Here is a 17,551-nt window from a genome sequence, read left to right on the forward strand (position 1 = left end):
AACGTCATTCATGATTCGGATAAGCTACGCATTTGTCAAGGCCCAACTGTGCCACCCAATGCAAAGTTAACGAGTATGAGTATTCCTAGTGCTCTGGGTGAGTGAGTATTTCAGTTACATTACTGTGTGTCAATCATCTCTCATACCGCAGGCTTGTCCCAAACATATTCAAACCACTGAATAAAAGCTGTCCGAGGCTGGCGTTGGTGCCCTTGGAATTACGGCTAGCTCTGTACACTGACATGAGCAATCCTTAAAGAGTTTCATAAAAACGTAAACACCAATTGCACAGTGTATGACATTTAGCAACGTACTGCAGTCAAACAAAACGACCACTGTCGCTTTTCTTTCGCCATGTTTTGTTACACGGCCACGCCATATCACGCGCCAGGTCGTCGCTTCACGTCTCTCCCCTAAGTCTCATCCTGAAATATATTATAAGTTTAACGTCCACTTCTTTCTTCTGAAAATTACATTTTACTCTGAGTTATTTCTTCAGTGGTACAAAAAAATGAACTTGTGTTTTTTGTGACACATATCTGCAGTGACCTTAAGAAGGAAGATGTCGAGGAGATCCTCTCTGATCCCATAATATCCAACTGAGATTATTACCCCCATTTCAAAGTGACATACATGTACTCATATTTAAATGCTCAGTTGTCACCAGTTATCTATATTGTATATCATTATGTGGATGTTCGGAATATAAGACAATAAGGTCGGTGGTGCTTTTCGTTTTAAAGGTGTATATATCATGTTATATCATGTATGAAAACTCTTACAGAGAATTCAGTTTGCATTGTGATTGTATCTATCCAGGTGCTCAGGGCGATGAGTTACCAAAGATGTGAACCAACTCCTTAATGCAAATTCAGTTTGCAAAGAATCAGTTTACTCGTTAAAGTTTGTTCATTTCATTGTTCTTCAGAACATTGTTTGATTGACATTCATCAAAATATCAGCACAACAACGCGAAGATCATCTTCCTTGTGTTACCTGGGTATAACGCATACAGGTAATTGCATTTCGTAGAGGCAACATATGATACGGCCTCATCTATTTTGTGAATAGAAGGTGGAATCAATGATCCTACCTTTTGATTGTTTGTTGTTTACTGCCACACTCAGCAATATTCCAGCTATATGACGGTGGTCTGTAACTAATCAAGTCTGAACCAGATATTCCAGTGACTGACATCATGAGCATCGATCCACGTATTTTGGGATATGATGACATACATCAACCAAGTCAGCGAGCCTGACCACCCGATCCTGTCAGTCGCCTCTTATGACAAGCATAGTCGCCCTGATCTTCACGAATCCAATGATCTTACCTAGTTTCCTAGCTCCCTTGACAGAAACAACAATTCTTAAACATCATAACATATGGGGATAAATCAACGAAATCTAACAACAGAGTATCAACGATTGAATCATTTGAAAAGTCAAATATTTCTTTCTGCTTGTGATATGTGTTTAGAAATATGTTTGCAGAAGACAGACGGGTAATTGGATGAATATGTGTATTTCATTATTTAATGTAATGCACATTTGTGATGTAAAGATTTATGTCTTTACACCATAAAGTCTTTCAGACTAATATATATTTTTGATGAGACCTATAGCTATGGTACTTCATAAATGTATTTTTATTAGTTATCGTATATAAGTAAAAGGGTAACACGTGGATGTGGATGTTGAAGTATTCAATTAACACCAAGAGATGTTTTAAATATAGTTTGACCAGAATGCATTGAGATATTTTATAACTATTTTGGCCATCAATAACAACTATATCAGCGGTGTATGTAGAACTTATTCTAACTTTGATTCAAGGGAGACAACTCCATCACCACTCCTAAAACATGCACACCAAGAAGCGAGTCTGGAGCATAGACTTTCAATGTGGACAATGTTAGATTCTTTTATGAAAGATCAGTGTGGCTATATCCAAACTGCATAAAAATGCGGACCAAAGGTGCAGAAAAAACAAGTTACCAGCGTCCAATGAATATTCGTAAATTTCAAGTTCGGGGTGGGGTGTCTGTTCTGGGTGCCACATGACTTGTGCAGTGTACGCTGACAATCTGCAAGGACATCTCCTTCTAACAGCACACGTTCTGTATGGTGACGGTTGGTATTCCAGCAAGACAATGATCCAAAACATAGAGCGAAGCATTCTTGGGATGTTACCCAACCATATATGTCTCATTGTTTAACTATACTTATATACATGTTGCATAAAGTTTTACGTGTCTCAATGTGCAATTGTGCACATATGCCTATTGTTCAAGTTCAACTGTCATGTACGGTATATTCAGATCCATGCGTCAGTGTTCAGCTAGATGTATCATACCATGTAACCAAGATATGTCTCACTGTTCGGCTATGTACACGTATATCATGTCTGACATATATGGCTAGTCATGTCTCACTGTTCAGCTATGTACCTGTATATCATGTCCGACATATATGGCTGGTCATGTCTCACCGTTCAGCCATGTATATCATGTTTGATATATATGGCTAGTCATTTCTCACCGTTCAGCTGTGTATATCCTGTTTGATATATATGGCTAGTCATGTCTCACCGTTCAGCTGTGTATATCATGTTCGATATATATGGCTAGTCGTGTCTCACTGTTCAGCCATGTATATCATGTTCGATATATATGGCTAGTCGTGTCTCACTGTTTATCTGTGTATATCATGTTCGATATATATGGCTAGTCATGTCTCACTGTTCAGCCATGTATATCATGTTCGATATATATGGCTAGTCGTGTCTCACTGTTCAGCAATGTATATCATGTTCGATATCTATGGCTAGTCATGTCTTACTTTTCAGCCATGTATATCATGTTCGATATCTATGGCTAGTCGTGTCTCATTGTTTGGCTATGTATATACTGTCCGATATATATGGCTAGTCGTGTCTCACTGTTCAGCTATGTATATGATTTTTAGATATATATGGCTAGTCGTGTCTCACTGTTCATCTGTGTATATCATGTTCGATATATATGGCTAGTCGTGTCTCAGTGTTCAGCCATGTATATCATGTTCGATATATATGGCTAGTCATGTCTCACTGTTCATCTGTGTATATCATGTTCAATATATATGGCTAGTCGTGTCTTGCTGTTCAATTATGCATATGATTTTTCGATATATATGGCTAGTCGTGTCTCACTGTTCAGCAATGTATATCATGTTCGATATATATTGCTTTTCGTGTCTCACTGTTCGGCTATGTATATACTGTCCGATATATATGGCTAGTCGTGTCCCGCTGTTCAGCCATGTATAGGATTTTTTGACATATATGGCTAGTCGTGTCTCACTGTTTATCTGTGTATATCATGTTCGATATATATGGCTAGTCGTGTCTCACTGTTCAGCCATGTATATCATGTTCGATATATATGGCTAGTCGTGTCTCACTGTTCAGCCATGTATATCATGTTCGATATATATGGCTAGTCATGTCTCACTGTTCAGCCATGTATATCATGTTCGATATATATGGCTAGTCGTGTCTCACTGTTCGGCCATGTATATCATGTTCGATATATATGGCTAGTCATGTCTCACCGTTCAGCCATGTATATTTTTTTAGATATATATGGCTAGTCGTGTCTCACTGTTCAGCCATGTATATCATTTTCGATATATATGGCTAGTCGTGTCTCACTGTTCAGCCATGTATATCATGTTCGATATATATGGCTAGTCATGTCTCACTGTTCGGCTATACATGTATACAATGTATATCATGTCCGATATATATGGCTAGTCGTGTCTCACTGTTCGGCTATGTATATGATTTTTCGATATATATGGCTAGTCGTGTCTCACTGTTCATCTGTGTATATCATGTTCGATATATATGGCTAGTCATGTCTCACTGTTCGGCTATACATGTATACATGTATATCATGTCCGATATATATGGCTATTCGTGTCTCGCTGTTCAGCTATGTATTTGATTTTCGATATATATGGCTAGTCGTGTCTCACTGTTCATCTGTGTATATCATGTTCGATATTTATGGCTAGTCGTGTCTCGCTGTTCAGCTATGCATATGATTTTTCGATATATATGGCTAGTCGTGTCTCACTGTTCAGCCATGTATATCATGTTCGATATATATGGCTAGTCGTGTCTCGCTGTTCAGCTATGTATATGATTTTTCGATATATATGGCTAGTCATGTCTCACTGTTCATCTGTGTATATCATGTTCGATATATATGACTAGTCGTGTCTCACTGTTCATCTTTGTATATCATGTTCTATATATATGGCTAGTCGTGTCTCACTGTTCAGCCATGTATATTGTTGATTACAACATGAAGTTCCAAACAATCTTGATTCTTTATTCTTTCTTATTCCTGTTTCAACTCTCATGTACAAACATTAGATTAACTGTAACAAATAGAAAGGATTTCATTTAGTATATGGCTTTTCAATTTGATTAATTTACACATTAACTTCATAATACAGCAGTATTATACTAAGTTGGACTTGTTTAATTTACAAATGTATGAACATTTAACAATAAGGTGTACAAGACAAACCTGGAAATTGCACTAAGTACATAATAGTCCAATAAATGTACAGAAACAATGCCTTAACTGCACTTGATAAACAGGAAACTTACAATTTCATATACCTTTATAAATTTAGGCCATGAGAATATTATGAACAAAATTGAAGTCTAGGGTGTATCTCCATGAGCCAAGTCTAAACCAGCCACAAACCCTCAATTATGAAGAATTAAGATACTGTGTATGGTAGAAACTAAGAAGATGCATTTCTAAACAAATTCCTATTTATGAATTTTCAAATGAGTGACTAAATATGCCATACCATTACTTTTGACTTCACTGGCTCCTAACATGACTTCCTCCTGCATGCTGCATAAAGCACATGGTGACATGACCACACCAATCTGTGCTTATCTCCCTTCTTAATAAGGTTGATGTAAAATTGGCACATGACCAAAAAATGAAACATAACATTCTAACCCAGGAAATTAAATAAACATCCGAACCATAACAAATATTTAATATTGTATATTGCTGTTGTTATATGTAATACATAATTTGTGGAAATTCTAGAAACCAGATTTCATACCTCCTTCACCAATTAAGCTATCATAATTGATAGAAAATAGAATGAAACATTTTGACCATTACATACCGGTCTCCTCATTGTACAATCAGGGAGTAACAATTACAAAACACAGTACCAAAAATGGTCAAAACTTCTCTGAATTTTAAACATTCTATAATGAAAAGACCTGAAAACAACATAATTTATTTGTTTGTTTGTTTGCAATATCGCTGCAATCAACAATATCCAAGCCATATGACGATGGTCTGTAAAAAGTCGAGTCTGGTCCAGACAATCCAGAGACTGACATCATGAACATTGATCCATGCAATCGTGAAACGAAGACATGCATTAACCAAATCAGCGAGACTGACCACCCGATCCCATCAGTCGCCTCCTACAACAAGCATAGTAGCATCCCACGGCAAGCATGGGTTGCTGAAGACCAATTCCAACCCGGTTTACCATGGGTCGAAAATAACATAAACCTTATAAGAGTTATCAACTTCACTCTAAGTAGGCCAAATAAACCTTAAAGTTTACATATTCACATTCTTTCACGATGACTTTCAGAAGTGTTCATTTTGATCCACGCACAATGACACACAATTTGTTTATAGGACGGACAAGCTCTGTAAAAGCTGTCCTCACACGCACGATACGTACAGATCCCTTTTTGTCCATCATGATCTCAATGACACGTCCAAGTGACCATGAATTACGAGGAGAACTGTCCGCCAGAAGAACAATGTCTCCAACTTCAAGATTGGGCTTCTTTGTAACCCACTTTTGTCTTTCTTGCTGCAGTGTAAGGTATTCCTTTACCCACCGCTTCCAAAATATATCAGCTAAATACTGAACTTGCTTCCATCGTCTGCGAGAGTAGACGTCATCTTTACAAAATGTACCTGGTGGCATCTTTTGACCCGATCGCAGAAGCAAAAGATGATTTGGCGTGAGGGGGTTTAGATCATGAGGATGATATGGTACATCAGTGATAGGTCTACCATTGAGAATAATTTCAACTTCACAAAAGAGAGTACTCAGACCTTCATCGTCAAGCTTAATTGCTTGTTCCTGGACAACAGCATTAAGAACTTTCCTTATTGAACGGATCATACGCTCCCAAATCCCACCATGATGAGATGCTGTAGGAGGGTTAAAATGCCAATCAATTCCCTTCTCAAGCAGTGATGAGTGCAACTTGGACTGGTTCAACTTCAAGATTTCTTCTTTAAGTTCACGTTCGCTGCTTGAGAGATTGGTCCCATTGTCTGACCTGATCACTTCTGGTTGACCTCGTCTTGATATAAATCTCCGTATGGCATTGATACAACTGTCAGTATCAAGAGAACAAGCTAGTTCTAAATGCACTGCTCGCATGGTCAAACATGAGAAGACCACACCATACCTTTTCACAGTTGCGCGACCTCGTCTAACTAGAAAAGGCCCAAAAAAGTCCATGCCTACATGTGAAAAAGGTGGCTTATCAGGTTGAAGACGATCATCAGGAAGGTCTGCCATCTGTTGTTGTCCAGTTGGTGACTGATACTTCTTACAAATGACACACTTGGAAACAAGACTTTTGATGACAGCTCCAGCTCCTAAGATCCAATAACATTGCCTCAAGTAGGTAAGTATAGCATTTTTACCCATATGACCTACAGCCGTGTGAGCATCTTTGATCAGCAGCTTTGACAAGGGAGAAGTTTTAGGCAATACAACTGGATGTTTTGAATCATGCGGAATCTCTGCTCTTTGAAGACGTCCACCAACCCGTATGATTCCATCTTCAATGAAGGGATCTAACTTGTACAAAGAACTAGATTTACTAACCCCTCTTCCTTTCTTAATCTGGCTTTCTTTTCCTTTCAAAAATTCAATCTCTTTCATGAAGTGTTGACCCTGCACATAACGAGCAAGTGCAACTTCTGCATCCTTTAATACTGAAACTGTCAGCTTGGGTTTTGCCCGTGATAATTTTTCAGATCTGTCCTCCGCTGCTTCTGACTCCAATTGCCTTGCTTTCATCTTTCTTTTTAGCTCTCTGATAGTCAAGATGATCCAACCAACTGCTTTTCGGAGCCGTAGCCAGCTTGAATAGTGATTCAATAGTCTGTCCAATATATTTTGGGACTGGCCAGTTACTAGACAACTTACAGAGTTCTTGACCTCTGGGTCCTCATCAGTGACAGATAAGTCAGGAGAAATGGGCCATTTGACTCTTAGTCTCCACAGAAAATCTGGTCCTTCAAACCACTGATGTGCATGTTTGAACTTGTCGTAGGTCATTCCCCTTGATGCTAAATCTGCTGGGTTGAACTTTGTGTTGACATAATTCCACTGCTTGACCTCAGAACCTTCATGGATAGTGGTGAGCCGATTTGCTACAAAGGTTTTGAATCTTGATGTGCTGTTAGAGATATATCTGAGCACAGACATACTGTCTGTCCAAAAGAAAGTCTCATCAATTTTGTACTGCAACTCTCTGGTCAATAGCTTACCCAGGCGAACTGCAACTGTAGCTGCTGTTAGCTCCATGCGGGGTATTGTCATTTTCTTCAAGGGTGCCACTCTTGACTTAGCCATTACCAAGACACAGTGTACACCATTATCTTCATTTGATAGACGAAGGTAGGTTACAACGCCATAGCCAACTTCACTTGCATCAGAAAACAGATGCAACTGACACGATGCAATTTTTCCAAACCCTTTTGGTTTGTAACACCGTTCCACTTCTATCTCATCCAACCTTGGCAAGTCCTTTAGCCACTGAAGCCAAATTGTCAAAGAAGCTTCATCTATTACTTCATCCCATCCAAGATCTTTCTTACATAATTCTTGGAGAAGACGCTTGGCGATCAACACGTAAGGTACCACAAACCCCAGTGGATCGTATACACTACTTACAACAGACAATATGCCTCTTCTGGTGATTGTCTTTTCCTTGCTTTGAATCTTGAAACCTAGCGTATCTGAATCAACAAACCAAAAGACGCCGAGAGCTCTCTCACTGGGAAGAGATTCACATTCCAGATTCAATTCTTTCACCTCCTTGGCCCTCTCCTCAGTAGGTATAGCTTTCATTACAGATTTGCTGTTGGAGACCCATTTTGTCAGATGAAACCCTCCATCCATGCAGAGTTTTGATACTTCATTGATTAGGTAAACTGCCCTTTCTTCATCTTCTACAGAAGCTAAACAGTCATCAACATAGAAGCTGTCTTTAACCATGCTCACAACTTCAGAAATATATCTTTCTTTGTTGTCCTCAGCAGTTTGTTGTAAGGCGAATGTGGCACAACTAGATGAAGAAATGGCCCCAAATAAATGGACGCACATTCGGTATACTTCTGGCTTCTCATCACAGTCACCTCTCGGCCACCAGTAGAAGCGAAGGTAATTACGATCTTCTTTGGGCACTTTGACACGATAAAACATCGACTCAATGTCTCCCATTATCGCAACTGAGTCTTGGCGGAACCTGAGAAGAATACCAAGTAAGTTGTTTGTCGAGTTTGGGCCTTGTATGAGCATATTGTTCAAGGAAACTCCTTGATAACTAGCTGTACAATCAAACACAACTCTTATTTTCGAAATCTTTCTTGGGTGGTATATCCCATGATGAGGAATGTACCATACCTTTCCTGTTTGGCCCTCAAGCTCCTCAATAGGTACCTTCTCAGCATATCCCTTGGCCAGTATGTCTTCCATGAATGTTTTGTAGTCATCACTAAACTTTTGATCCTTATTAAACTTCCGTTTCAAGCTGTCCAGGCGTTTTAGAGCTTGCACACTATTGTTGGGCATCTGCACATTGGAGCACTTAAAAGGTAGACTAATATGATAATGACCTTCTTGTAAGGAGACAGACTCATTAACCTTGTCAAGAAACTTCTTGTCCTCTTGGGACATTTCTGCTTTGTCGTCGATGGAGCTTTCTGGGAAGTCAAAGTTTATGCTCTTCCTAACCAAACTATTCAATTCACTGATTTTCTCAACATTTCTGACATTTACAATGTCTGTTCTCATAGATGGAAAATGTTGTTTTCCTTCTTCTCCTGAAGGTCTGACAACGTTCCATAGGATCCATCCTAATCGAGTTCTGGTTGCATGAGGGCTTCCCTGTGGACCAACTTTGACTTCAAATGGAGAGTAAGCATCAGGGGCATTAGCACCTATCAGAAGATCGACACCAGATTCAAGTGAAGGTAAATGAATTCCACCAAGGTGAGACCACTCTGCGACATCAGAATCATTTGGAATGTGCCTACTTGTTACTGGGATATGGCTCCTAGAATACACTGTAGGAAGGACAACAGTATTCTTCATATCCATATCATGAACTTTCAGACCAGAGATGGCATGCACAAAGGAAGTATGAGGCTCCCCTAGTGTATCTATAGTTATTTCAACCTTCTTTGACTTTCCACTGCATCCAAGCTTATTCATCAGGGATTCTGAACAGAAAGAGATGGTACTTCCGGGGTCCAAGAATGCATATGTCGATATCACTTTCAATGTATCTTTGAATGTTACTTTCACAGGGATTACAGCTAGTGTACATTCACCGCTGCTGTCACCGGTCTCCATATCTTCACTAGCTTGACCTGTACATGCACTTAAACATTTCAGGTTTGTCTGGGAGTCAATATGCAATATTGTCGAGTGATTGCCTTTGCAGCACTGACAAATGACAATTTTATGACATTCCTTGCTACGATGACCCTGCTCAAAGCAACGAAAACATAGACCCTTGGATTTGAGAAAGTTCAAACGATCAATGTGGGGTTTTGAAGCTAACTTCTTGCACGAGTCTATTAAATGTCCATCATTTCCACAGTAGTCACATGGCCTTTGGACATTAGTATCAAACCTAGATGGCTGTTGATTATTGTAATCCTTTCCCATCTTGTTTGCCTTTACCAGATCAGTACCAAATGTTAGTTTGGTTGGAACCTTTACAGTGCTGGGATTAGCCCATACTCTTTTTTGAACCTGTTTTTTGTCATCTGGTCGCATGGCTTCTTTTCCATACATTGGATCCATAGCCTTTTGGGCTTCTTTTCGGACAAACTGAACAAGGTCAGAAAATTCTACAGTTGATCTAGAGAGACGAATTTGTAAAACAATACCTCTCCACTTCTCCTGGCAGTGAAATGGTAACTTCATTACAAGCTTCCGTATGTTGTCAGGGTACTCAAGTACCTTAACCGAGTACAAACTCTTCACAGCATTCTGGCATTCATTCAGGAACACAGCATATTCGTCCAAAGATTTCGCATTATCTGCTTTAATGTTGGGCCAGCACATAGCCCTTTTTATTAGGGCATTTGCAATTGTCTCTTGATTGCCATACCTTTCTTCAAGCTCGGCCATAGCAGCTTTGTAGCCACTTCTTGCATCCAGGTAGCTAAAACTTTTAACAACTTGATGTGCTTCTCCCTCAGTGAACTGCTCAAGGTAACACATAAGCTCATCTTCAGAACTCGAGTTGCTAATTATCTTTGTCCGAAATTGCCTCATGAACTTCTGGAATTCTAAGGGATTTCCATTAAACTTTTGGATGTCTGGCACTGGTTTACGAAGTTGTTGGACTATTGATATAATCATGTTATCAGATGGCTGTTCATATGCATAGGAAGAAAATGGAGATACTCTGGGATTACGATTTGCCCCTTCAGACTTTTGCATATGTGGTACGTGCTCTCTTATGACATGATCTCTATGCATTTCAGACTTCAGGCTTTGATCAATACTACCCTCGTCAAATGTCATATATTTTCTGGCAGAGTTCCTATCGTCCTGGTCATTGTCATAAACATCCAACACCTTAGACCTGGCCTCGGAGATCTCCAGTTGTGTTCTCAACTCTAGCTCTTCCTCCTTCATCTTAATTTCTAATTTTGCTTGATTAAGTTTTTGTTTCTCTTTCAGGGCTTTTACTTTAGCTTGAAGCTCTGCTTTTCTTTGCCTTTCAAGTAACATTGCTGAAGAAATAGTACTGGCCAAAGGTGACAGGCCAGTTCTACATGATCCTGACCTTTTACTAGAACGACTGGGGTGTAAAGAAGCTTCACTCTGGCTTTGGACTGATCCGTGCTTCACAAAAAACTGCTCAATTGCTGTTTTAATATTTGAAAGAACTTTATCTTGAGATATGCACTCCTCTTCAAAGTGGTATATTTCAGGCTCTTTTAACAGTTGTCTATAGTCTTCTCTAACATCAAATAGCGTGTTGTAGAGGAAAAGCCAAGATGCATACTCTCGACGTACATCCTCAATTGTGCTTTTATTCACAACCCCCGTAGCAATTACTAAGTTGATGTGGTCAAAGTCTCTTTCAAGTTGCCGGAAAATGCCTTGTACCCGTTTACCTTTTGTTTCAGATGCATAAGACATGCCCTTATCAGTTAACTTTTTTCGTCTGGTTTCTTTTCCTACTTTTTCTTTATCTTCTGTCTTATTTTCCTGATCCATTTCCAAAGTCAAGTAATGTTAATGCTATGTTGATTACAACATGAAGTTCCAAACAATCTTGATTCTTTATTCTTTCTTATTCCTGTTTCAACTCTCATGTACAAACATTAGATTAACTGTAACAAATAGAAAGGATTTCATTTAGTATATGGCTTTTCAATTTGATTAATTTACACATTAACTTCATAATACAGCAGTATTATACTAAGTTGGACTTGTTTAATTTACAAATGTATGAACATTTAACAATAAGGTGTACAAGACAAACCTGGAAATTGCACTAAGTACATAATAGTCCAATAAATGTACAGAAACAATGCCTTAACTGCACTTGATAAACAGGAAACTTACAATTTCATATACCTTTATAAATTTAGGCCATGAGAATATTATGAACAAAATTGAAGTCTAGGGTGTATCTCCATGAGCCAAGTCTAAACCAGCCACAAACCCTCAATTATGAAGAATTAAGATACTGTGTATGGTAGAAACTAAGAAGATGCATTTCTAAACAAATTCCTATTTATGAATTTTCAAATGAGTGACTAAATATGCCATACCATTACTTTTGACTTCACTGGCTCCTAACATGACTTCCTCCTGCATGCTGCATAAAGCACATGGTGACATGACCACACCAATCTGTGCTTATCTCCCTTCTTAATAAGGTTGATGTAAAATTGGCACATGACCAAAAAATGAAACATAACATTCTAACCCAGGAAATTAAATAAACATCCGAACCATAACAAATATTTAATATTGTATATTGCTGTTGTTATATGTAATACATAATTTGTGGAAATTCTAGAAACCAGATTTCATACCTCCTTCACCAATTAAGCTATCATAATTGATAGAAAATAGAATGAAACATTTTGACCATTACATATATTATGTTCGATATATATGGCTAGTCATGTCTCAGTGTTCAGCCATGTATATCATGTTCGATATATATGGCTAGTCGTGTCTCACTGTTCAGCCATGTATATCATGTTCGATATATATGGCTAGTCGTGTCTCACTGTTCATCTGTGTATATCATGTTCGATATATATGGCTAGTCATGTCTCACTGTTCAGCCATGTATATCATGTTCGATATATATGGCTAGTCGTGTCTCACTGTTCGGCTATGTATATATTGTCCGATATATATGGCTAGTCGTGTCTCGCTGTTTAGCTATGTATGTCATTTCCGATATAAAATCACCGCCAAAAGAAACGCGAACCATAAAAACATATAGAGAAGTATGTACGTAAAGAAGAGATGTGTCTGATGTGTACCAATTAATGACAAAACTTACAGTCAAATGTTACCACAGTGCCTTTATTCTTATAAAGATATGCTGCACGTGATTTCCAAACTTGACACGCTAATATTGCACGAGACAAATGGTGCATCTCGAGTCATGGATCTATGACATCACATATATGATGCGTTCATGAGCGTCGGTTCACACAACATACCAGTATGTTCGTTTGCGCATCGAACCAATCTAATATCTTCTCTTGGATATAAGTAATGTTTCATATATTAACCAACATGTATGGTATTCGCTCTTGTTTTGGCGATGAGTATATTTTTAGAGGCTATGAATGGGTAAAGTGGCCTCCCATTCAATGCTTTCTCTGTGTGCAAGGAAAATAATTAATCATCTTCCGTTTCCTCTGTGGTTGCGCGAACCTTCGGATGGACAAAGAAGCTTGTGAAGCTATGTGTAGTTATGAAACTACTTTTCCCGAAACAAAGAAATGCACAGGCAAAACGACTTGTACTCATGACTACGACCGGCAACAACTACCACGGCCGTGTACCGTATGTTCTCATGATTGTTCGGGTGAACACTTGATTTGCCTTCGCATGTGTTTGTTATGGATGTCACCGTTGAGGGCAGGTCTCACCTGTTCGCGGACACCTGGTGTCATCATTATTTCATAGTGATTTATAAACACATGCGTATGATATACAGATATATGTAGTCGGAAACGTACAATGGACTCTGCATTTAATGCTTATGGAAAGGGGTTTAGTCACTCGGTACCAAGTAAGTATACTATCAAGAAACACCCATTGTGACAAGAAGAGTGTTGTCACCTTATCTGGAGTATTACCCTGACAGCTATATAAACTGAAATGAACATGTTGTTTTATAGCGACCTGTAAATATTTGGATCCAGACAAGTGATCAATATTGTGAGCAACGATCAACGCTATCATGTAACGCAATCAACCAAGTCACCGAGTCTGACCACCATTTGGTCGCCTCTTACGACCAGTACAGGTTGCTGGGGACCTATTCTAAACCGAAATCGCCACGTCGTCTGACACAAGTAACTGAGAAAGCAGCATAGTGCATAGTTAATCAATGGGACGTAAGTGTACAGTGATCATAGTAACATTCACCAAAAGCAATGTATTTCTTTGCTTTAGGCCGCAGTCAGCACTATTTTCGAGCTGTATCACTGCAAGGCAAACCAATGGTAAACTGTTCAAGTCGCAAAGCCTGAGTCCTATTTTAGTTGGCTTTTACGAACAGTATCATTCATTGGGGATCTATTCTGACCCGGAATCCCCACAGCGATAGTTTTCTTTTAACACCTTGTCATAAAAAAGAGTGAATGAGTTGGGTTTAACGCCGCGTTTCATAAAAACGAAGTATGAGAACAAGCATTATCGTACATATTCACCCATGCAAAGTAATCCCTGTAAGCATTAAGTACACAGTTACATAACACGAAGTGAGTTCACAAGAACACGTACCTTGTCACACTACAGTTACATAACACACATACATAGTCTGTGTACATGAGAAGTGTTTAAAGCAACAGTTAAATAAGAGAGATCAAGAATACCACTGATACACATGATGGACACAAGGCCGCTTTTAAAACAACACATGGACATAGAGAGGTATGGAACACTACTGATGCATCATCTTCATTCTTGGGAAGGACCCGTGAGAATCCGTAAAAGGCGAATATGCTTGTCGTAAGAGGTGACTAACGGGATCGTGTGGTCAGGCTCGCTGACTTGGTTGAAGCATGTCATCGATTCCAATTGCGTGGATCGATGCTCATGATATCAATCACTGGATTGTCTGGTCCAGACTAGTACATTTACAGACCGCTGTCATATAGCTGGAATATTGCTGAGTGCGGCGTAAAACAACAAACACACCAAACCAAACCTTTCGGGAGGTCAGACAAATATATTTCTCAGTGGACTACAAGTGACAGTGTGTATGGATGGGCAGTTATAGAACATCATTGATACATGGTCTGTATACAGACTCTGAGGGAGAACATAACGGAGACACACACCAGATCTATGTATACACAGGAAGATACGTTACACTACGGACAGACATTGTATTAAACAAGCGAGCTATGAAGCAAAACATACACATTTCAAAACTCTTCCCGACATACTGGTTCAGTTCACATGCGCCAGACATCAAAACCTCATTAGTACGAACACCGTCCACAATGGATCGTCCGGATTAACACATTTCCGGACATATTGTATGTATATTTTACACGAGGGAGTTAAAAATTCAAACAAACATTTTTACGCAGGAATTAGTAAAATCACCTAGGTGTATCTCGCCAACTTTGTCCCAGAAGCCCGTCTTTAATCACAAGCTCGCTTTCATAAATATGAGCAGGAAAGGTTTCAAAATAATTAAAATGCACAGCGATGTTTTGTCTACTTTCATATTCCGGGATCCCCCTCTGGTCTGCACAGATGTGGCTCAGTCTAACAGGGACTCTTACACGGACACACAGTTCATTAAACAGGACCAACCACACACCAACTACTGCAAGTGGTGGAGAATATCTGGCTTAGAACTAATCATTACATACAGGTACGTGTCTCTTAAACTATCCCCGTATCCTGATACGTATATAACCGACAGGCATGGTTAACTGTCATGTTCACCCCATCGTTTGTAATGCAATTTTGTCGAATAGAATTTATTTCGTTTATATGGACCAGTTGCGTCTGTCCAATTATGCTTAATTACGCTTTTCTCTCCAGGTTTACATTCCATTTGTTTCGTGATTAGGTAATTAACAGGAAATAACTTAAAACGTCCATAATTGTAAGAGATATTACTTTCTAGTAATATTTGTAGGATGATAATGAACGAATTGGGAACACATTATAACTGGTAGTGAAGTATGAAGTTATGACCCAACGATCTTGAAGGACGATGGCCGGGTGTCAAATATTCATTCACTCGACGAGGCATTCTGCCAATGAGTCTCCCAATGGCGATTTGAGGGAGCCTGTTCTACTCCTCCTGCAGAGCCTGGCCACGTTCAGCATACGTTGACGTTGACGTTGATATCACATGCCTCCCTATCATGTCCCAGACGGTTTTTTTTATAACTTTTTTATTTCTGTTTCATTTTTACACATGGGCTTATACGATGTAATACATGGGCAGAAAAAAAAAGTTGAGAACAGAATTATTGTGTGGGAAACAAAAGATAACAAGATGACCAAAATTTGTGGAATTTATCGATACTATTACTTATGAGAGCTGTGTATTTTGTAAGCATGTAATATTTGTAAATCTCTTTTTAAAAAACCCGAAGTTCAGTACCTTTTTTGAATATCTATATTTAAAAATTACGAATTTGCAAAGTAAGATAATTACATTTATAGAATCGTTGTTTCGCTGATCAAAACCAAGCAGAATGTTTTTTCTTGTTAATGTGAGCTTTACTTGAATCTCATCTGATAGCCACTCTTCCAGTTTTTGCCATATGGGTTCCACTTTGTTACAGTTTGCCAGTGCATGGGAAACAGATTCAATACTATTTGAAAAAAAACTACATGTCTCCGAATCAACTAGTCGCATTTTAAAAAGGCTTCTGTTTGTTGGTAGTATATGATGTAATACTTTATACTGGAACCATTGTAGTTCAGTATCGTCTGTGCATCGGAATGGTATATGGTTATAAGTATGCCACACGCTTAAATCGAGATCGTTTTCTAAAATATAGTTCCATTTTGCACAATGTTGGTTATTGACATTAAATTTTTTTTTCATCAAGGTTCTGTAGTAAGACTGGCTATTGCCATTCAGTAGTTCAGACAGATATGTAGGTATGAATGGCTTTTGAAAGGTCTGTATGTCCTTAAAGTCGACAAAGTGTATTGAGCAATACTGTTTTAGTGCGCTTATTATTCCTCTATATCTTAAAAAGTTGGTGTTCACATTGTATTGGTCTTTAAACTGTTCATATGATAGAAAGTTTCCGTTTTTGCACTAAAGGTCTTTGACATAGTGTACACCACTTTCGCTCCAATTTGGATAGTGAACTACTTTATTATCTATTAGAATATTTTTATTGTTCCAAATGATTTCTGAGGCTATAGTATTAGTAACTAACTTAGATGTTTTGACAATGGATGTAAAATCCTACCAGGCTGAGAGAAGATCGCTGTAAAACGTATTACGAATCAACGGACTGAGAGTATCTTTAAGGTTCGAACACTTATAAGTCCCAGTCGTGTTCAATAGGGGAAAGGTCTAGGCTCATCGCTGGCCATGGCATTCTATGGCTGTTGTGCTGCTTTGGGTGACCATTGGCGATTCATGCAGCGTTGTCGTCTTAAAAGACAATACGTCGATCCACACGCCTTGCAAACGAGACTATGGCAAGCCGTTTTCATATTTATTACGGAATTACAGATATCTTCAATTGTTTAAAAGATATCTTGAATTGAATTGAAGATATCTTGAATGGAATTGAAAATATCTTAAATGCAGATAATTGTAGATATCTGCAATAAAATTTAAGATATCACCAAATGAATAAGGGATATGGTGAAGCGGATTACTGATATCTTGAAAAGAATTGCTGATATCTTAAATTCAATTATTGATATTAAAATATGATTGAAAGATATCAAAATGTTATGATGTCAATAATTCA

General features: G+C 38.6%; 2 protein-coding genes across 2 annotated transcripts in view; one reads left to right on the top strand and one right to left on the bottom strand.

Moving 5' to 3' along the window:
- Positions 1–5,696: 5,696 nt before the first annotated feature.
- Positions 5,697–11,597, bottom strand: LOC139457142 (uncharacterized). Its single transcript, XM_071238573.1, has one exon. It carries the CDS (start codon positions 11,595–11,597, stop codon positions 5,697–5,699), a length of 5,901 nt encoding a protein of 1,966 aa, XP_071094674.1.
- A 3,792-nt stretch (positions 11,598–15,389) lies between these two features.
- LOC139463293 (neural cell adhesion molecule L1-like protein) overlaps positions 15,390–17,551 on the top strand; it is a 47,943-nt gene continuing 45,781 nt past the window's right edge. The window contains exon 1 of the mRNA XM_071244588.1: positions 15,390–15,468. The gene's annotated coding sequence lies outside the window, so the exon portion shown is untranslated. The remainder of the gene's footprint in view (positions 15,469–17,551) is intronic.

Source organism: Haliotis cracherodii, unplaced genomic scaffold (assembly GCF_022045235.1).
Source record: "Haliotis cracherodii isolate W230 unplaced genomic scaffold, xgHalCrac1.p SCAF_1, whole genome shotgun sequence".
Classification (NCBI taxonomy): Eukaryota; Metazoa; Mollusca; class Gastropoda; order Lepetellida; family Haliotidae; genus Haliotis; species Haliotis cracherodii.